At 41.5% G+C, this 23,403-nt stretch overlaps 1 protein-coding gene across 1 annotated transcript in view; it reads left to right on the top strand.

Annotated features, from left to right (window-relative positions):
* Positions 1-21,195, top strand: part of LOC130131986 (3-methyl-2-oxobutanoate dehydrogenase [lipoamide] kinase, mitochondrial-like) — a 100,892-nt gene extending 79,697 nt beyond the window's left edge. The window contains exons 10-11 of the mRNA XM_056301705.1: positions 14,110-14,265; positions 20,920-21,195. Coding sequence (XP_056157680.1) covers positions 14,110-14,265; positions 20,920-21,064 — 301 coding nt within the window. The 3' untranslated portion in view covers positions 21,065-21,195. The remainder of the gene's footprint in view (positions 1-14,109; positions 14,266-20,919) is intronic.
* The last annotated feature ends 2,208 nt before the right edge of the window (positions 21,196-23,403 follow it).

The following is a 23,403-nucleotide window of genomic DNA, read 5'->3' as shown; positions in this document are numbered from 1 at the left end:
GCGAGCAGCCAAGGGTGATGATAGTCTGCTTCCATCGATTCCAGGATAAGGAACAAGTAATGCGCTGGGTGAGAGAGAAGGGTCAGGCACTCTACCAGAGCAAGAAAATATTTTTTTCCCAACGACTTAAGTGCTAACCTCGCAAAGAAGCAGGCCACGTTCAATGGCATGAAGTTGACCCTTTATAAGAAAGGTGTAAAGTTCACTATGTGGCTAGCCTATGCTAGAAAGCTGACAATGCCAGCGATATTATTTTGTTTTCTATTTTGTAACCTAGATATTGCTTTAAACTGGGTCATTGCAAATGTTATTATGAATTATATTTGTATGGTTAACATTGTTGGATTCAAGTTAGGCGGTTTTTATGGTGCTTAAGGCACAGTTTAATTATTTCAAGTGGGGTAACACCACCTATTTGCCACAGACCAGGCCAGTTCTATACAATCATTTTGAACTGATATACGTGTGTGTATATATACATACATACACACATACTAGCCTTGTTCTTAATACATATTCTTGTCAACACTAACCCCAATGGCTGATTCCCGTAACATTGGAAACATGCTTGTTTGGCTGATCTCATGGAACATGAAAGGTTTGAATGGGCCAGTAAAGCGGATAAGGGTTTTTTCACATCTGAAGGGACTGCAGACAGATATAGCATTTCTGCAAGAAACACATTTATGTGACTAAACCAAAACAACAGTGTAAATTTTGGGTGGGCCAGATCTTTCACTTTGAATTTAATACTAAGTCCAGAGGTATAGCTATATTAATCCACAAAAATGTTCCCTTCTTTCCCACTGACATTATTCATGACCCACAGGGTCGTTATAGTAACTCAGTCCCTGTCCCCAACACCAGTTATACTGGTTAACGTTTATGCCCCCAACTGGGATAATGCTGAATTTGTAACCAAACTCTATTCTCTCTTTCCCAGTCTCACTATACTAATACTCACTATTCAATCCTAGATTGGGACTTGAACTGTGTGATTGACCCCCAAACTGGATCATACCAGTCCTAAAAATACACCCCCCTCTGAAATGTCCAAAGCCATATTATCACATATGAACCAAACAGGATGTGTGAATCCATGATGATTTCTTTACCCAAAGACCAAAGAATGTTCATTATTTTCTCATGTGCATTACTTGTGTACTAGAATAAATTATTTTTTCATTGACAAGACACTTCTCTCATTTGTTAAATCAAAAGAATGTAAAGTCATTGTGATATCAGATCATGCCCCTCTCTTACTTGAATTGTCCTTCCCATCTGTTGCCACCCAACGCCCTCTATGGAGGCTAAATTCCTCTCTATTATTAGACAAATCATTTTGTGATTAATATAGCCTTGTCCACTGACCACTTCTAACTAAACTGATGCTGTTTCTCCTTCATTGCTATGGGAAATATTGAAAGCTGTTCTCAGGGGACAAATTATTTCTTATTCTGCTCATGCTGTTAAATACTGTAGGATCAAAATAAAAGAACTCACCGAATCCATTCAAGATGCCTACTCCAGAGTTGTATTAAAAGAGATTGGACCTCCAGACAGAATCCAACTTACTAACAACTGCCAAGGCAGAACAACTGTTGCTCCATACATGCGGCGCTCTTTATGAATATGGAGACAAGGCAAGTTGGCTCCTTGCTCATCAAATATAATGTAAATCTGCATCACACGTGATTTCCCAAATTGTTGACTCCTCTCAAAATTTAACTTCAGACTCTGCTATCGTAATATATTTTCATTTTACTCCCCTAGTGACATAACATTAATGAATAATTTTCTTAATAACTTAGAAACTCCTACTGTTAGTACAGAATTCAATCTGGAGCTAGATGAACCTTTCTTATTGGAGGAAGTTGTAAGCTCTATTCAAAGTATGCAAAATGGCAAATCCCCAGGTCCCGATAGGTACACTAATGATTTTTTTTTAAGTTTTCAAATAAACTAGCCCCTCTTCTTTTGGATATATTTGATGATGCATTTCTATAGGCTCTTTCCCTCCAACATTGACCCCCAAGCATCAATCTCAATTTTGTTAAAACCCGGCAGGGAGCCTACAAACTGTGCCTCCTACTGTCATATTTTGCTTTTGAATGTGAATGTTAAAATACTGGCAAAAAAGCTAGCAAGCCGATTGGATACTGTTTTAGTGGATATTATTTCAGAGGACCAGACAGGTTTTATGATGGGCCGCCACTCTTTTTCTAATGTACATCACCTCCTAAATGTTATTCATTCTGCATCCCCATCAGATGCCGCAGAGGTAGTTATGGCATTAGATGCAGAAAAAGCACTGAACTGGGTGGAATGGGGATATTTATTTGCTGTCTTGAAAAAATTTGGTTTTGAGGAAAAATTCCCCTCAATGGTCAGCCTTCTCTATTCCTCTCCACAGGCTTGCGTCTGTACTAATAATCTACATTCTCCATACTTCCCCCTCTCATGAGGAACTCATAAGGACGGACTCCTATCACCTCTTTTATTCGCTATAGCCATTGAACACCGCTCCATAGCGCTAAAAGCATCCCCATTGATTAAGGGCATTCATTGTTGGGGTATTGAACATCGTTTGTCCTTATATGCGGACGACCTATTATTATATGTCACTGACTCTGTTGCCTGTGTACCAGAAATATTTGATGTATTGAAAAACTTTGGCACTTTCTCTGGATATAAATTAAATTTCCCAAAGAACGAGTGTTTTCCAGTTAGCAACTCTGTATTAATGATCAACAAAGGTGAGCTTCCTTTTCATTTTTCTAAAACTAGTTTTAAATACCCGAGTATAAAAATCACTCGTTCCATTAATTCTCTTCATAAAGAGAATTTTACAGCTCTAGTGGGAAAAGTGAGATTGGACCTTCAGAAATGGAAGGTTATTCCTTTTATCTTTAACACTAGAATTACCAAGGCCGTCATTTTGACGGTCTTGGATTTTCAAAGTTTATCACTTTGCCAAAATAAAGATACAGACCTGCCGCTCCGTGAGTGCCCCTAAAATTGCATATATTTGCGTTAAAATGACTTTTGGATCAGTTGCACAAAAAAAAAGATAAGATCTACCTAAAACGACCATGAGTGGTTTAAAAGGCGGCTCGTAATTTGCGCGTCATCGTGCGCATCATGTCACTATTTATGACTGTTGGTCGCATCATTTCCTTTGCGAAGTTCATTGCTCTGCCCTAGAAACACACTAGCATTCTCCAGTGCAGAGTAATTGTCTAAACTTAATTTTTTGATTATTGCCAATATGTCTGGTTACAGGCGCCGTATCAGATGCACCAGGACAACCACCGAGGCATTGCATATTTACAGGCGTTGGACAGCAGCGATTTTGTTTGAAAAATAGTATGGAAGTTGTTAAAATGTTAATTTTGGTGTCAGTTGTATATTAACAGACATACTAACATATGCAATGCATTAATATCTCAATTGGGTATTTATCTTGACAGAATATAGAGTTTAAAAACCATGGGCGGTCATTTTGACGGGCCATGGTCATTTTAGGTAGGAGTGAAATCCCAGTCGTTCTAGTGTTAACTGGCAAAGTTCAGTGTGTGAAATAGAATGTTTTGCCCCAACTTGTTTATCTTTTTATGTGTTTGCCTCTTTTTCTGCCCAAATCTTTTTTCCTCTGTTGAAAGCCGGATCTCAATATTTATATGGAGGAGGCATGCTCCACGCATAAATAAATCTCTGCTTCAGATAAATGGATCAAAAGGGGGCTTAGTGCTCCCAAAATTTATGTTTTATTATTGGGCAGCAAACATCCAAAGACCTTTTTTTTGCTACTTCATCCAGACATGGACTGGTGCCGTATGGAAACTGACTCCTGTTCATTGTCCCTTCAAGCTCTTGTTTGCGCCCCCATACCATCATCCCCCTCCTGACATACCTCTAGCCTCATGTCCCATTCACACTTAAAATTTGGACAAAATTCCATCAGCATTCGAAATTTTGAAATTCTCCCTCCTGGGGTCTATTTGTGATAATTACTTATTCTTCCCTGCAAAGTTGGATGCTATTTTTGAGCAATGGAACAGAGGGCACTAAACTATTTTAGTGACTATATTGATGGTACCTTTGCTAGCTTTCAGACCGTATCTGCAAAATTCAACCTGCCTGGCTTAAATCTTTTTTGATATTTTCAAATACGCCAATTCTTAAAAAGCCATAATGCACAATTTCCAATATTACCATCCAAATCTGGCACGGACACAGTCCTTGAAACTCCTCCAATGCCTAGACGTACCTCATGGATCTATAACCAAATTATATCTTTCAAAGACCATGGTCTTGGCAATATTAAGTGCACCTGGGAGAAAGAGTTGGGTACAAAGCTTAATGATGACTGGTGGGAGAGGGCCACTACATGTGTCAACTCCTGTTCCTACTGTGCCCGTCTGAGTCTAATCCATTTTAAGGTTCTACATCAAATTCCTTTCACTTAATTTAAACTTTCAAAATTTTACCCTGAAGTAGATGAAAAATGTGACCGCTGTGCACAATCCCCAGCTGACCTAACACACATGTTCTGGTCATGCCCTAAATTGATAAGTTTCTGGTCCTCCTATTTTTAAATCATTTTTGAAGTCATTGGAGTGGAGGTCCTACCTGGTGTAGGGATAACTATTTTTGGAGTGCCAGACTTAGTTGAAAACGTCACATCGATGCAGCTAAACATTATTGCTTTCAGTTCCCTTCTTGCTCACAGAAGGGTACTACTTATTTGGAAGTCCTCTGCACCCCCTTCGTCGTCATCCCTGATAGAAGACATGATGATGTTCCTTAAACAAAAAAAATAATCAATTTGGCCATTCACGGATCAGCCCAGAAATTTTACTCTACTTGGCAGCTCCTCTTGTCTTATTTTTACCATCTGACAGTGCCTTCCTATGATTAAGACCACTTCTATTATTTGTCTTAATTTTAATTGGATGCTGTGTATCAGCTATTGTACTTTTGACATATGAGATATATTTTTGTCCAGTCACTAAAATGTATGACATTATAAAGCATGACTTATGTAAACAGAAATGACTACTAATTGCTCATTTGCACATGGTGCTCTGTACTTCACGTTCCTGAACTTGGTACATATGAGATGACTGAATGCCTCTTTTTGATGTAAAACTCTAACCTATTTTATTTGTATTTTGTACGTTTTGATTTATCTTATTTGTTATTACTATACTTAATGTTTCTTTTTATTGTTTTATTTTATTTTATTGTATTGGCAGTGGGTTAAGGTTGGGTGGGAGGGGGCTGGGGTAATTACCAAAATATGGCGGCACAATCATTTCCATTGTTTTTGTTGTTGTTTTTTGCACAACCAATGCAAATAAAATATTGAAATGTTGAAAATTCCAGTGAAATATTGAAAAAAAAGGAAGAATTATATAGAGGGACAGCTCAGGTTGGGTGGTTTGGTAACAAAGCAAGAGAGGCGAGATTGAGATGGTTTGGACATGTGTGGAGGAGAGATGCTGGGTATGTTGCAAGAAGGATGCTGAAGATGGAGCTGCCAAGCAAGAGGAAAAGAGGAAGGCCAAAGAGGAGGTTTATGGATTTGGTGAGGGAAGACATCCTGGTGGCTGGTGTGACAGGAAGATGCAGAGGACAGAAAGAGATGGAAATGGATGATCCACTGTGGTGAGCCCGTAGCGGGAGCAGCCAATAGCAGTAGTAGTAGTAGATTATTTTTATTATCAACCTTTTTTTTTTCTTCAGGAATCAGGAACAATTTATTGTCATCTCATTCATGTACAAACCCCAATTCCAATGAAGTTGGGACGTTGTGTAAAGCGTAAATAAAAACAGAATACAATGATTTGCAAATCCTTTTCGAACTATATTCAATTGAATACACTACAAAGACAAGACATCTAATGTTTAAACTGATAAACTTTGTTGTTTTCTTGCAAATATTCACTCATTTTGAATTTGACACCTGCAACATGTTCCAAAAAAGCTGGGACAGGGGCATGTTTACCACTGTGTTACATCACCTTGTAGTCGTTATGGGGATACATTATTCCCCTTATTGAGCTAGTAGGAACGTTGGTTTACAGCTGCTGTTTCCTCGGTTCGGGTTTACAGTGATACACTTATGCTGCGCGGGTTTTGGTTGTTGTCGTAATGGTGAAGGAATAAATGGTGCACGTTGTGTAGCCGAAAGAGAAAGTTGTCACGACTCCTGCTTGAGCTCCTCTACAACCTTTCCTTTTAACAACACTCAATAAGCGTTTGGGAATTGAGGACACTAATTGTTGAAGCTTTGTAGGTGGAATTCTTTCCCATTCTTGCTTGATGTACGACTTCAGTTGCTCAACAGTCCAGGGTCTCCGTTGTTGTATTTTGCGCTTCATAATGGGCTACACATTTTCAATGAGAGACAGGTCTGGAATGCAGGCAGGCCAGTCTAGTACCCCCAATCTTTTACTACGAAGCCACGCTGTTGTAACACATGCAGAATGTGGCTTGGCATTGTCTTGCTGAAATAAGCAGGGACGTCCCTGAAAAAGACGTTGCTTGGATGGCAGCATATGTTGCTCCTAAATATGTGTGTACCTTTCAGCGTTGATGGTGCCTTCACAGATGTGCAAGCTACCCATGCCATGGGCACTAACACATCCCCATACCATCACAGATGCTGGCTTTTGAACTGATAACAATCTGGATGGTCCTTTTCCTCTTTAGCCTGGAGGACACGACGTCCATGATTTCCAAAAACAATTTGAAATGCGGACTCGTCAGACCACAGCACACTTCCCCACTTTGCGTCAGTCCATCTCAGATGAGCTTGGGCCCAGAGAAGCCGGCGGCGTTTCTGGGTGTTGTTGATATATGGCTTTGGCTTTGCATGGTAGAGTTTTAACTTGCACTTGTAGATGTAGCGACGAACTGTGTTAACTGAAAATGGTTTTCCAAAGTGTTCCTGAGCCCACATGGTAATATCCTTTACAGAATGATGTCGGTTTTTAATGCAGTGCCGCCTGAGGGATCGAAGGTCACGGGCATTCAATGTTGGTTTCGGCCTTGCTGCTTATGTGCAGAGATTCCTCCAGATTCTCTGAATCTTTTGATGATATTGTGGACTGGAGATGATGAAATCCCTAAATTCCTTGCAATTGTACATTGAGAAATGTTGTTCTTAAACTGTTGGACTATTTGCTCACGCAGTTGTTCACAAAGTGGTGAACCTTGCCCCATCCTTGTTTGTGAACGATTGAGCCTTTCGGGGATGCTCCTTTTATACCCAATCATGACACTCACCTGTTTCCAGTTAACCTGTTCACCTGTGGAATGTTCCAAACAGGTGTTTTTTTGAGCATTCCACAATTTTCCCAGTCTTTTGTTGCCTCTGTCCCAGCTTCTTTGGAACATGTTGCAGGCATCAAATTCAAAATGAGTGAATATTTGCAAAAAAACAATAAAGTTTATCAGTTTGAACATTAAATATATTGTCTTTGTAGTGCATTCAATTGAATATAGGTCGAAAAGGATTTGCAAATCATTGTATTCTGTTTTTATTCATGTTTTACACAACGTCCCAACTTAATTGGAATTGGGGTTTGTACTTGTGTACACAAAAGAGACGAAATTTCGTTTCTCCCAGCCCACAGCAGTGCAACATATAAGAAAAAACACATATCCAAAACCTCCCAAAAATGACACTATCAAAAACGTACAAAACCGGAGAGAACTGAGCAAAAAAACAAAACAAAACACACACACACAGAAAACAGTCAACAACACAGTCCATTCAGTAAATTTGCTACACAATTCAAAAAATGTCACTTTCCTAGGGAACGAACGCCAGCCAGGATGACTGTCGGACCTGCCAGTCTGCAAGGGTTAGCAGTTAGCTTAGCCTGCCCCACGTCCGCGTACTGTCAGACCACCCTCGGTGTTTCATCTTCGGGCACAGCTCCGGTCAGGGCCGTGGTCTTTGGTTCCACAGGATGCAGTAGACCAAGCTCCCTCAGCCGATTCAGCATTAGCTTTCCCAGGCAGATACCTTCGACACACCTCCCCCATACTCCACACGGCGATGCAGAAGCAGACTAAAACACTGCACAATCGACGTGAGGCGAGGCCGTCGTCAGACAGCCCTCGGTGTTATCTTGGTGTTATCGGAGCTGCCGGTTTGTATGGGCTAGCAGTTAGCTTAGCTTGCCCCGCTCTCCCAGCCATCAAACAAAATCGACGATCATAGACATAAATCCTCGTAAAAGTTATTCACATGATGACACAGACTCAGATGTAGATCTGAGTCTGCATAGTCGGCACTGGGTGAGGCCGCCGCAAATGCGAGTCCGCGCCACCGTCTTCCCACACTGGAAGTCAGAAATGTCTGCGCAAAATCCCGTGAGATGGTAAACGATAGAGACATGATATTTTGCCCATTGACTGGAAGTTGTGTGCAAGTGCTACCCAAGAAATATGGCCCCCGTCATGGGGGTGCTATAATTAAGGGCAACATTTTAAACTTTGAAAATTCATAACTCCTATGCTGAAGTCCGATCTGCATGAAGCTTTGTAAAGACATCCTTCTATCCTCACTACAAATTTGCTTCAAGAACCATTAAAGTCCGCCCATCTAGATTTTGCGCCATGTTGAATTTTTGGAAAAAGATTTTTGACTTGAACCATAGGTCCAATTGCTACCAAATTTTCAGTGGATCATTTTTCGGCTAGGCTTACAATTTTTTTTTATAAATCTTGCTGATTGATATCTTATTTAGTTTTCAAGATATTGACCAATGAACTACAAAAGGGCTTGGCTCAGCACATAAATAGACCAAAATCAACAACCATTGGACCAGTCCTAACAAAACTCAAAGGATATTTCCACATAAGTATCTGAAACATACCCTGAACGTTTCATTCAAGTTGACCACTAGGGGGCGCCACAAATGCAAAAATGGGCGTGGTATAACACAAATCAGACTATAAATCAGAAATTGTAATTACAAAACTCACATGATATGTAACATAATGTTGAGACGCGTATCCAAAACTATTTTGAAATTGCTCAATAGGGGGCGCCACTAGTTCCACACATATGCGTGGGCCAGGCACAAATTTGGCCATAAATCCTTGACAGTTTCTCCAAACATCACCAAACTTAGTGGATATTTTTACATTAAGCTGTTTACGCTTTCACCTTCTAATGGTCTGTGTTGGCTTGAACCCCAGAATTGCCAATTGCGGCTGTATAATTTATTTTCATTTTTTGGGTGGATAGTGTGTTCTTTAGCCTTGTGTCCTTTGTTTTTTTTCTCTACATATTACAATAAAGTTGAACTTGAACTTAACTCTTAAGCTGGTTTTTGGCCTAAGTCCGAGCACCGAAGAAGGGGAGATACGTCTGGTGGGGATCTGCACTCTACTGAGTGCATTCTTGTAGATATGTTGTTTTGTTTTGAACTTCAAGGCCACTATTTCAGGCTGATCAGGTCCAAATACCTTTATCCTTAGTTTGTCCTTAGGTGCTCGCTTTTAGATGGCACCTGATTTAGTGACTTCACCAAGTTGATTGGCTCAGACGACATGCTTACTAAATGGTAAATTTCTGCTCCATGTGTCTCTCCCCTGGGTTTTGCTTCTTTTTCTTATGGCAGTTAATTATGATTTATAACCGCAACATTTTAGACTGGATAGTGGATTGGGACTCTGGACATCAGTTACTAATGTTGTATTATGCTAATCATCATCATCAGGTCAAGTATCCTCAGATGGAGCTGACCCTCTCACGCCCCCTGTCTCTATACTGCATAGCAGGTGGTTGATCCTCAGATGGACATACTGTGTTTTCGACAAGTTGATTGATGTAATTTCTTGTAGGCCTTCCCACACCTGTCTTTCCACATTTGGGAGACCAAAGCAGAGTGTCGCTTGCAAGTTATTTCTTGCTCCTCTAGCAATGACCAGCAAATGGAACTCTTCGTTCTCAGATAGTGTTTGAGATGGCGGGTATAGTGCCATAAAGAAGATTCTTTGTTGGGTGCTCCTTCCAGGATACATTTAGTCTAGCATGCATCATTCTGGTGAAAGCCCCACCAAGTTTGGATTCAAGCCGTTTAGTGAGGGTCCAAGAAGATGATCCATAAGTGAGAACGGACTCAACTGTTGCTCGAAAAAATCCCCGCTTCAGTTTGTCTGGTAACGTGGACCTCCAGATGACATTAAGTACCTTGATGGCACCCAAAGCCTTTCCAATTCGAAGCTGCACATCTCTTTCGGTGGATTCGATGTTGGTTCCCAAGTAAATTCATTCCGACACAGATTTGTTATGACCATCTGATGAGGAGTTGATTCCTTCTTGGTTGTAGCTGATGAATTCAGTTTTCCTAGCGTTGACGTGGAGGCCTACTTGTTTCACTGCATTTTCAAGACTGCAACAGCATGGTAGCATGCTCAATGTCAGCGAGAAGGGCAGTATCATCTGCGTAGTCGACATCAGTTATGGTTTGAGCAGGATGTCGACTGCTTCTGCTGGGCTTCAGTGTAAGGCCAAGCTCCTTGGTTGTGTCGATGGCGGTTCTTAGTACATAATCGAGACACAGAATAAAAAGAAATAGCGCTAGCATGTCACCTTGTAACACGCCAGCAGCAATATCAAAAAACTCTGTCTCCATCCGGAGAGTGAACTTTTGAGCGCGTTTCTTTGTATAACATTATGATGGCTGCGACAGTTAATTGTGGAAGGCAGCAAGCTCGTGATTTTCTCTATTCTATCACGGTCGATCGAATTAAAGGCCTTTGCAAAATCGAAAGTAAAATTACAGTTGGTAGATTTTTGCCTTTACACCCTCGATGATTCGCCTCACTGTCAGTATTTGATCAACTGTTGGTCTGTTATTGCGAAATCCATTCTGATTTTTACGAAGAATGTTGTTAATAGATGGCTGTACTCTGTTTAGCAGCATCTTGGTGTATATCTTTGCTGCTATTGCTGTAAGTGTGGTGCCACGGTAGTTTGCAGGTAGGCCGAGATCAGAAAAGGAAGAATGCATCCTTCTCTCCATCTGTCATTGTTTGCTGATTATAAACTGCATTATGCTAACATTTTAGCAAATTCCCAATTTTAGCTAAATTCCCAGCTCGCTCCCTCTATCCAGCCAATCGGTACAAGTCCTTTTCTCCTTCCTCAATATCCAACCTCTCATACAACTCATCATATGCCTTTTCCTTTGCCTTCCCACCTCTCTCTTTGCTTTATTTTTTTATTTTTTTGCATCTCCTTGTATGCTGGTCTACTTTCTTCATCTGGCTATCCCACTTCTTTGCCAACCTCTTTCTCCATATACTTTCCTGTACTTCCTTTACCAAGTCTCCTTGTCTTCCCTCTTCTGTCCAGATGACACACCAAGTACCTTCGTAGCTGTCTCCCTCATTATTTCTGCAGTAGTTTCCCAGCCATCCAGCAACTCTTCACTACCTAATGCCTGTCTTAACTCCTCCCAGACCTCCACAAAACAATCTTCCTTCTTCAACCATTTGATCCTTGGCTCTGCCTTCACTCTCTTCCTCTTCTTGATCTCCAAAGTCATCCTACAGACTACCATCCAATGCTGCCTAGCATTGGATGAGGATTATGTTATAGTTGTTTTCTTTTTGTCCTCTCGTTTTAAATGAGAACTTTTCATAAAACAAGACTGTTTTCTTTATTCAGCTCTAGAGAAATTGAATAAACTGTCTACTCGGTTGAAGTGGATTTTGCACTGTCCAGTTGCAAAGCTGCGTATGCATTAAAGTTAAAGAAGTGCATTGCCTAAACTAGGTTTAAAAAAAGAAGCTGAGCTTACCTTTCTGTTGGTTGTTTTCAAATATGCCCCAACTGAGTGTGGCAGAATCCTACTTTAAATAGTTTATTGTCTTGTTTTTAGAAACGTGTTAACACCCCAGTGAAGCTCAGGCATGCTTAAAATACCAGCCCTCAGGATTTTTTAGAGATGTGATGGTAACGGGTATGTTTTTTTGACAGAAAGGCTCACAAAAGAACAACAAGAATGCACCAGTTATATTATTCAACAAAAACACTTAATGGAACACAATCCTCTTTTTCTTCTTCTGCATTTACAGCTCTATAATGGTTCTGCTGCAGACTTGGCAGTCAACTTTAACTTATTTGAAGCTCTGGTGTGTAGTAGCCTCTCTCCTCCTAGCCCACTGCAGTGTAATATGTATAGAGGTTAATGACAAATGGATTGCAGTTGTCTAATTCTTAACCGCCTGCCATTGAGTTGCTGATGTGACAGAGCCACTCCAAGCTCTGTTTCCAGCTGAACCACAAACCACACCCAACTACCATGGTATTGGCCTTGGGCTGCTTTCAATTAGGGTTTTTCCCTTTAGCTGTGGCCTGCCAAGTGGTGCCGTGATGAGTTGTGTTTCCATCACACATTCGCAATGGAAGATTCCTGTGCCCACCTGCGTCATGTCATGCTGTTGAGGTCCTGCTTGTGAGTATTGCTAAAGTGGGGTGGCACTTGCCCTCAACTAGGCTGTTGGCATCCCAATGTGTCATCATTCAGGGCACAGGAAAAGGGAAAGCGTCCAGATTTAGGGCAGCACTACGTTTGGCGTGTCTTAGTTTTGTCTTTAACTGTTGCCAATTTTGTGTTCACTCATCTGCATCATTGTCCAGCTCCATTTCTCATATATATAGAATACACACTCAACAGAAACACTGCAAGCACTACAAGCTCCATGTGAACAGCTAACACTACACGAATGTGTTGTTTGTTTTCCGTTACCAGCTCCAATCTCCTACATTACCAAAATAAGTAATTCCCTTCCCTTTGCCTTTCCTGTACTATGGAAACTGGCTGGAGCTGTGTGTGCAGTATGGGTGTGGATCATGGTTGCTCACAACATGGCACACCAAGGGTAAATCATGCCAAATGCAAAAACCCTAAAAGTTTACACTAGAGGACGTCATGAATATATTTTTGAACTTAATGCAGAAAAATTACCCAAGCACTCAAAAACATAGAAACACCCATTTTAGTGGAAGAGACTCTCCTGGAAGCAGCAAGTCAGGTCAAGGAAATTTATTTATTTATTTAGGCATTTCTTCTTTTATTGACAGTGGCAGTGTAGATAGGAAAGACAGGGCGGGGGGGGTGACATGCAACAAAGGTTGCTGGCTGGATGCAAACCGTGACATTGTGACTATGTGGTACATGCTCTAACCATTCGGCTATGTAGATGCCCCGGGAAGAGTTCGTTTAATGTCTTCTTTGTACCTGGAGTACCTTTTATATGGTGTTGTGAAGTAAGGGTCAACCCTTACTTCTTGGTCATGACTTATGAATACTCTGTGTGTCATATCTGTTGATGGTCTAGCAAGTTTTGAGTTGGGTTGCCAAATATTTTTTCAGTTGTTCCATAAGTTTAAGTCTAAAGAACTGTAACAGTTTTTTCCCTTTTTTCTCCCCAATTGTACTTGGCCAATTACCCCACTCTTCCAAGCCGTCCTGGTCTCTGCTCCACCCCTCTGCTAATCTGGGGGGAGGCTGCAGACTACCACATGCCTCCTCCGATGCATGCGGAGTCACCAGCCGCTTCTTTGCACTTGAAAGTGAGGAGTTTCACCAGGGGGACTTCGCATGTGGGAGGATCACGCTAGTCCCCCCAGATCCCCCTCGAACAGGTGCCCCAACTGACCAGAGGAGGCGCTAGTGTAGCAACCAGGACACATACCCACATCCGGCTTCCTACCCGCAGACATGGCCAATTGTGTCTGTAGGGACGCCCGACCAAGCCGGAGGTAACACGGGGATTCGAACCGGCGATCCCCGTAACATTTTTGTTTGTCATTTTGTAATGGAAACGAGAAAAGCAAGACTGTTTACACATTGGCTTGTGAGAATTAAGGATTTTGTCCAATGAATGACTTACTTGTACAATTACCATTTGTGTGAATGGTATGTGAGTCAACGTGTGTGTGGGCTTTGGAACGCACTAACCATTTGTCCATGGTGTCTTCCACCAACTCTCCCTTCATCCCAGAATTAAAATAAGCAGATAAACAGAATGAAAGAATACATTTGTGACGTATATCTTGTGATCTTTTGTCAGGATTTCAGACCGTGGTGGTGGTATCCCTCACAATATAATAAACAAGGTGATGGACTATCACTTCAGCACTGCTGAGGAAAGCGCCCAGGACCCCCGTATGAGCAACCTCTTCAACAACATCACCAACAGCGGTCCCCAGTCTGGCCCTATGCATGGGTAAGAGAATGGCATAGCATTAAGTTCTACATACTTAAAATTGAAATCTTATTTAGCAAATATACGTAGTTTCAATCTGAACTGGGTTAACTCTGCTCCTAGCTACACAGCTAGGGTGAGTTAAATGCAGAGCATAATTTCCCTACGTGGATCAATAGAGTATATCAAAAAATTTTAAAAATTGACAGCAATTCAACGACATTTCCTTCTGTTAATATCTAAGTCCAGTGCCACAACTCAGTGTACACTGATACTTTAAAAATAAGAGGATGGGGATGTTAGGTGTTCTGAAAAACTGCCAACTAAAGCTTTGCTGATGACATAGATATGCACGTAATATTTATTATGACAAATGAAGAAACGATTACCTTGGATCATTTTCAGATAAGCTTTTCATCTACTCATGTACTGCTTGGACATAATTGAATATAACCTGAATATAATGTAGAGTGGGGAAATGTCTTAATTTATCAGATGCCATTATTTATGTGATATGTTTAGCAAAAAATGAAACTGGTGGTATTCTTTTGTGTTTGAATCACAGCTAGTCTTGGTTAACATGATAAATGGATACACTCCATGGCCAAAAGTATGTGGACACCTGAACATCACACACAGCTGGTAATGGCATTTTCAGCTGGTTCAACATGTGCTTGTTGAACATCTCATTCCAAAACCATGGGCATGAATATGGAGTTCCCCCCACCCCGCTGCTTTAACAGCCTCCAATCTTCTGGGAAGGCTTTCCACTAGATTTCGGAACATGGCTGTGGGGATTCACTCCCATTCAACTGCAGGAACATTTGTGGGGTTGGGCATTGATGTTGAGTGATAAGGCTTGGCTTGCAGTTGGCATTCCAATTCATACCAAAGATGTTCAGTGGAGTTGAGGTCAGGGCTCTGTAGGGGCTGCCCTGCCTGTAGACTACAATACCCATAACTCCCCGCTCACCTCTGCTGACATTACAGAGAGCGGGAAAGATACTCCGCCCGTTCGCAGCACCTTGGATGTGAAAACATTGAATGAACGGCACATCTCTGCCCATCATCCCACCTACTGCAGCATGATTGGATGCAAGGGTAATCTTCCCAGTGACCACCGGAAGCAAATGTTTTATTTTCCCCTTAGCTTGCATAGAATATAAGTGGATGGGGAGGCGAATATTCGCCAATGTTAATTTTGCGCATGTGTGACCATGGCCTTATGGCAGAAATGCAAGAGGCTGCCTAAGATCCCTTGTTAGCCACCATTAACTGAGAGCAAACACGTTTATTTAGTGCGAGCAGCTGCAACAGAAGTCGGCTAACTACAATCACCGGGAGCAGCGAAGCGAGTTGAAGCAGAGATGACCCGCGGACTCTCTGGGAGAACAAAGGAACGACCGGTTTCCTCTGACCTGCACTGCACTGCAAAGACCGCAACTAACATCGGAACCACAGACTTGGCCCAACCTGGCTCATCAACAAACATCAGAATCACCAGCGAACACCAAGGAACACCTCCCCCCTTTTTTTATTTATTTTTTTATGGACTGGTGACAGGGCAACTCTAGGAAGCATAGAATAACTTTATATGGCTACATGTTGGGCTGCTTAACTTTATTGCTGTTCATTTGTTGAGGTGGTTGTTCACTGAAATGTATTGTCATGATATCTTTTCATGGTTAGGTATTTAGTTGGCTCCGCCATGCCATACATGAATTTAGCTACGCCTTAGACAGAGGGTCTTGCATTCAAACTAACCATCCTCTTCCTAACTTGGACGTCTTCCTACTTGGATTACATCCACATATTTTGTATTGGCCTTGAACATTTACTGCACACGGAGAGGAAACTCAAAGATCCCATTTTACAAACTCCTTTTTTTCTGACCACACGGGGTAGGAAAAAGAAACACACATTCTTCTTGGTGCACACTACATGCGCCCACTTGAGCACACACGCTCACTACTACCACTATTACTACTACTACTACTTCTTTTCTTCTTCTTTCGTGTTTACTGGTGGTTGGCAAACCAGCTTAAAGGTGCATTACCGCCACCAACTACTGTACTGGAGTCTCACACACTCCTTTCTCTTTTTCTCACACACACAAACACTCCCCTCTCCTTCTCTTTCTCTCTCTCTCTCTCTCTCTCTCTCACACACACACTGCTTTTTATAGTTAATTAGTTAGGTACACCTAGTGAGATTACATAGTGTATTTTTACTTTTGTTAATTTTGTAAATCTACTTCTACTACTTTTGGCTGCCGCTATTAGGGGTTGCCACAGCGGATCATCCATTTCCATCTCTTCCTGTCTTCTGCATCTTCCTCTGTCATACCAGCCACCTGGATGTCCTCCCTCACCACATCCATAAACCTTCTTTAGCCTTCCTCTTTTCCTCTTCCCTGGCAGCTCCATATTCAGCATCCTTCTCCCAATATACCCAGCATCTCTCCTCCACACATGTCCAAACCATCTCAGTCTGGCCTCTCTTGCTTTGTCTCCAAACCGTCCAACCTGGGTTTCCCCTCTAATATACTCATACCTAATCCTGTCCTTCTTCATCACTCCCAACAAAAATCTTGGTATCTTCAACACTGCTACCTCCAGCTCCACCTCCTGTCTTTTCGTCAGTGCCACCATCTCCAAACCATACAACATAGCTGGTCTCACTACCATCTTGTAAACCTTCCCTTTAACTCTTGCTGGTAGCCTTCTGTCGAAAGTCACTCCTGACACTCTTCTCTACCTACTCCACCCTGCCTGGACTCTCTTCTTCACCTCTCTTTCGCACTTTGAACAGTGACCCCAAGTATTTAAACTCATCCACCTTCGTCACCTCTACTTGCATCCTCACCATTCCACTGTCCTCCCTCTCATTAACATGTAACTATTCCATCTTACTGAGTTTCATACCTCTTCTCTACAGTGCATATCTCCACCTCTTCAGACTCTCCTCAACCTACTCCCTACTCTTACTACAGATCACAATGTCATCTGCGAACACCATAGTCCACGGGGACTGCTGCATGATCTTGTCCGTCAACCTGTCCATCACCATTGCAAACAAGAAAAGGCTCAGAGCCAATCCTTAATGTAATCCCATCTCCATCTTGAACCCATTTGTCATTCCAACCACACACCTCACCACTGTCTCACTGCTCTCATACATATCCTGCACCACTCATACATAGTACTTCTCTGCCACTCCAAACTTCCTCACACAATACCACACCTCCTCTCTCGGCACCCTGTCATATGCTTTCTCTAAATCCACAGACAATGTAACTCCTTCTGACTTTCCCTGTACTTCTCCATCAACATTCTCAAAGCAAACCTTGCATCTGTAGTGCTCTTTCATGGCATGAAACCATACTGCTGTTTGCTAATCATCACCTCTCCTCTTAACCTAGCTTCCACTACTTCCATATCGTCATGCTGTGGTTGATTAACTTTATACCTCTGTGGTAACTACAGGCAGCCATACCAATGTGTACCCTGGCTCTGCCAAATGACGGAAGCTGAACAGGTATGGGCTTTGCCAGTACTTGGATGGGAGACCTGCTGGGGAAGCTGAGTTGCTGCTGGAAGTGGTGTTGGTGGACCAGTAGGGGGAAGTCTTCGCTCTGGTGCTACTAAAGCAACAAAAAATCCCAGTGCCCAAGTGCGGTGACGGGGACACTGTGCCGTCCTTCGGATGAGAAGTTATAACTGAAGTCAAGTCAACTTTATTTGTATAGCCCATTATCACAAATTACAAATTTGCCTCAGTGTACTTCATAGAAATACAACATCCTGTCCTTAGACCCTCGCATTAGATAAGGAACAACTCCTTAAAAAAATCCCCTTTAACAGGGAGAAAAAATAGGAAGAAACATCAGGGAGCATAAAAGAGGAAGGATCTCTTTCCCAAGACAATGCAATGGATGTTGTCTGTACACAATTTACAGAATACAACATTGGAAGAGGATCACAAAATTATAATGGAATTATAAAATATATGAAGCATGTGACAAGGTGGATGCTAAGCAGTGTCCAGATGCCACTGGAACAGCCCAGGACCTGAGCCACGTGACCACCATCACCATGTAGACCTGACAGGAGGACAGACTACACATGTACACAAGAGAAACTCACATCACACCATTCACACACACAGAAGAAGAGAAAGGAGAAACTGCATTCTGAATCAACTGTAGATGATATAAAGTAGCTTGGTTGAGGCCAGAGTAGAAGGAGTTACAGTAATCTAGATGGAAGAAAGTCAACGTGTGAATTAATATTTCGATATCCTTAAAAGACAACATATTTATTTATTTTTTTCTTCTTTTTTTGTAATATTTCTTAGCTGAAGAAAACAATTTGACAAGCTTGGTAACATGGTGCTCAAAAGACATTCTGGTCAAAGATGATACGAAGATTTTTAGCAGTAGGTTTGATGTTTGAATGAAGTGGACCAATAAACTGATCAACTGCAATGGGAAAGTTCTCAGGACCAATTAAAAGAACTGCAGTTTTGTCGGGGTTTAGAAGGAGGAAATTAAGAGACATCCAGTCTTTGGCAGCAGCTAAGCAGTCATGGAGGGAGGACAGTTGATTCAGGTTATTGCATTCGGCAGAGAAATAGATCTGAGTATGATCAGCATAACAGTAGTATGATGTCTTGAAAGTGACTAAACAAATGAACCAGAGGAAGCATGTGTAAAGAGAAGAGGATTGGCCCAAGGACAGACCTCTGAGGGACTCCACACAGTAGTGGAGCTGATGACGATGCAAGATTGTTAATACAAACATTAAAATATCCATTAGTCAGATAAGAGCGAAACCAATTTAATGCTGTACCAGAAATGCCAACCCAGTTCTCCAACCCATCAAGTAAGATGGTGTGATCGATGGTATCAAAGGCAGCAGTTAAATCTAGGAGAATAAGAATAGAGTATTCACCTTTGTCAGCATGCATAAGAATGTCATTGAACACGCTTAGTAATGCAGTCTCAGTACTATGCTTGTGATGAAAGCCGGATTGAAATTTATCGAAAATGTTATGACCCTCAGTCAGCTGCAGGATTTGGTCTGCAACTATTTTTTCAAGGATTTTTGGATAAAAAAGAAAGTTTGGAAATCGGTCTCTAATTCTCTACCCTTTGTCTACCCTCTGGTGTCCCAGAGCATACGTTAAAGGTGCCAAGTGGAGTTAGTCACTGGGCAAGTCCATGTGGTGCTGGTGATGGTTGTTCAAATCAATTTGCAGGATAGTGGTAATGGAGGGCGTTAGACATTGGTATGGAGGGGAATGGTTCTGAAATGCCAGAATTAACTATTTAGCATTCTTGAGGTGTCATGGACCTAATTAAACAAAACAACAGTGAAGGAAGGTGTCCACTTGACAACCCTACTGAGATACTTAACGCTGGCACTCATAGTGGTTGTCAAGCTTGGTAGCCAACATAGCCATTTGGAACTAGGTTTACAGAGATTTATGACTGCATTGCCTGATGTCATCTCCTTAAATGTAGGGACAAGTAGGTGAAGTTGTTGTGTACACTCATTATATAAACTGGAATAATGGTTAATGGACATCTATAATTTGAAATGGCTCGATCAACTTTATGGTAATGCTTAAAGTGTGGCGCGCTATTATTTGCATAATCAAGCATGATAAATAAAACAGCAAAACGCACTGTTTATTACATTTTTGTGACTTGTTCCTCCTGTTGCCTATTTTATCATTGAAGTCATGCCGTTTTTATTGCTGATGTTAAATGAATGATAAATGTGCCTCAAGTTGCCACTGATAAAACATTGAGTACATTTTAGCAGTGGTGGATTCTGTGGTCCTGAGGATCTTCAATGGTCCATCAACCAACTCCATCCTGTGTCAGAGGAAACATTGTGGGCTTGGTTCAGATTTAGGTCACAAATTTGCTCCAACATGCAAAGTAGATCGTGTTATTACAAAGTTAGTTTTAAAGTTAGTTACTTGGAATAGGATTTGGTTGTATAGAGGTTTCAATAGTTCAGATTTCAGTATTTGATCATTAAAAAAATGTTGCATCTGGCGTCTGGGTAGCGTAGTGGTCTATTCCGTTGCCTACCAACACAGGGATCGCTGGTTCAAATCCCCATGTTACCTCCGGCTTGGTTGGGTGTCCCTACAGACACAATTGGCCATGTCTGCAGGTGGGAAGCCGGATGTGGGTATGTGTCCTGGTTGCTGCACGAGCACCTCCTCTGGTCAGTCTGTTTGGGGAAGTGGGGGAATAACATGATCCTCCCACGTGCTACGTCCCCCTGGCAAAACTCCTCACTGTCAGGTGAAAAGAAGCGGCTGGCGACTCCACATGTATCGGAGGAGGCATGTGGTAGTCTTCAGCCCTCCCCGGATCAACAGAGGGGGTGGAGCAGTGACCGGGACAGCTCAGAAGAGTGGTGTAATTGGCTGGATACAATTGGGGAGAAAAGGGGGGGGGTCAGAAAAAAATCTTGCATCTTCATAACAAAAGTGTGCCATTCTTCAAAATTTAATTTTATTGATATCCTGTATTAAATTTTGACTTGTTGAAAGTCAAAGAAGGTTATTTCACTTTCTCTGATCGACTCTCCTGAAGGAGCAGCAGTACATAATTAATTCATGTGATGCCTCCTCTCTGTCTTTGTGGCCTTGCAGGTTTGGCTTCGGTCTGCCTACGTCCAGGGCTTATGCTGAATACCTTGGTGGCTCTGTTTCCATTCAGTCTATGCAGGGCATTGGCACTGACGTCTACTTGCGCCTGCGTCACATCGATGGCAAGGGAGAAAGCTTCCGTGTGTGAAGCACGCCTGCGGCTCAGCTTCAGAGACCCTGCAAAGGAACAAGACACTGATTTGATAAAGTTTCCCACCAGGAAACAATGACCTTTCCATAGCTAGTATGGACTTCAATAGTTCTCTGCCCACAAAATGATGGCTGACGTGATTAGGAGGCTCCCAAATTATCGTAAACATCCCCCTTTCTTGCCCCACACTCTTTGTAAGCAACGGCGGCTTTCTGTTATCTGTTATGATTTATACCTGTTGCATGTCCTCATGAATTTGTATGGATTTTGTGAACTCTTGAATGTTAGGCACTAGAAGAGAGGTGTGTGGTGGTAAGTACTTGTTTTAGTGAAGTAAGGAGTAAGAAAGGAGAGAAAAAGAAATTCAGCCTTGAAGAACTTCATTTGTTTAAACTTTCAGTTACTGGTTGCATCACTTTTTAAAAATGGGAAGAGCTCAGATGAAGCTGGTGAGGATGAAGAGCTCGGATGAAGCTGGTGAGGATGTCCCTTACACTCCAGTGGCCTTGCCTAAAGTTTTTTTTTTTTTTTTTTGGGGGGGTCAAAGCCACACTGTTTCTATAATACTTTCATATGATCATAGTATTACAGTACTCTAGCTACCTTATAAAATCTTGTGAGCTTGCTGTAGCACCTTGTTGTATGAAATAAGGGTTTAACAGCTTTGTTGATGGCTCTAAAAAAAATAAGTAGAGATACATTTTGGTTTCCTTATTTCCAAGCTTATTAGCTTGTCATATAGTGCCATTATTCTCTACCAGGACTGCAGTACACCAAGCATCGGAGATAACTTGTCTGATTTTACTTGACATGGTGATGCTGGGGTTGGTTACAATGTGGTCACAACTTAAGTTGAACACATTTACAAAACAAACTGCCAAACGACAGAATGTCCATTAATCGTTTTTTTTCTGTCCCAAGAGTAAAGTTACACAGGGCTGAACATTAGTGGAAGTCTTCGTTCATCATGACTTCCAGGATGTTCTCAGGCAGGGTGAGGAGAAAAGATGCCTTACTGTATGATGCTGGTCCTTCAGCTGTAGGCAGACTTTTACACACTTTATCTTTGTGTTGCTTTGCAGCAGTTCACACACATTTATAATACGCTTTGTTTTTGCATCAATCATAGTGTTTCTAAACTTAATAGCCACTTTCAGAGTATGATATACTAGTAATGGTATGGATTATCTTCAGTTTTGCTTATTTATGTAACTGCTGTTGTTTTTAACATAGTAACCTGTTCATGTTTCATGGTTTGTTTGGTTTTGTTTTTTTTGCCCACTTTGTACTTTTTTTTCTTATCAGATTACATTCCGGGAGAGCTGACATAGATGGACCTGAAACCATTATCACTGGTGTAAATTAAACACTTCCAAAGAAAGAAAGTCAGAAAATTCTTCGTCACACCTCAAATTGTTTCATCACCAGCGCTCTCCGAGACCGTGTAGATCACTCCCCAACCAGGCCTGCTGTCTGTTAGTCACCCAACTGCTCGAATTCACTTTCTTTTGAAGTGAAACGGTGTGCAGTAACTTTTGAGCAAGGCTAGGAAATTGAAAACCTCGAGTTGTTTTAATCCTGGTATGAAATATAATCTCTCAGAAAACACAAGATATTGTGAAGAACAGGCTCTCAAAGTTCCTCAGTTTTCATCTTTTCCACTGAGAATCATTGCTTTCTAATTATCAATGTTCTTAATAGACTGAGATGTTAAAAACTAATGAGTCAAAAACAATTTTGGATTTGATGGACTATAAAGAACTCTAAAATGAACATATGTAGGGCCCCCACATGAAGTGGTGGTTGATGGTGCTGGAGATGTTCTGAGCAGGTTTCACCACAGGGACTCTGCACACCAGAGTGTTCCTTGTGCCTTCTATGGGGTCTGTAAATAACGGGGTTATTCCTCATGATACTTTTCTAGAAAAGCATCATGAGGAATAAACACCACCCATTAGCCAACGGACTGGTTTTGCTTTCACTACCAAGACCCTTTAGCAGATGAGCAGCTCTCATTTTGGAGATGTCTTCAGGCTGACAGTCTGACAGGTTAAAATAACTTACAGTGACTATATGACAAGCATGGCTTTGGGAGGAAACTATTTTAACTCCAGAAGCATTTAATGTACAGTCTGTTCTCTGCTGACCTGAAAGAAAAATGTAGACAGACTTTAAAAAAATCTACATCATCCATCTTGGTACATTAAGATTGTAAAACTGTTACAGTGTATTTCCACATTATTTTTGAAACGTAAAGAGAAGATTAAACATTTTAGTAGACTGGGGTATTGGAAGTGTTTGTGATGAATTTTTCAACTGAAGGGAAATGTTAATAC

The sequence above is a fragment of the Lampris incognitus genome, unplaced genomic scaffold (genome assembly GCF_029633865.1).
Source record: "Lampris incognitus isolate fLamInc1 unplaced genomic scaffold, fLamInc1.hap2 H_4, whole genome shotgun sequence".
NCBI classification, from domain to species: domain Eukaryota; kingdom Metazoa; phylum Chordata; class Actinopteri; order Lampriformes; family Lampridae; genus Lampris; species Lampris incognitus.
Note: the sequence above shows the minus strand (reverse complement) of the source record. Positions and strands in the feature narration are given on the sequence as shown.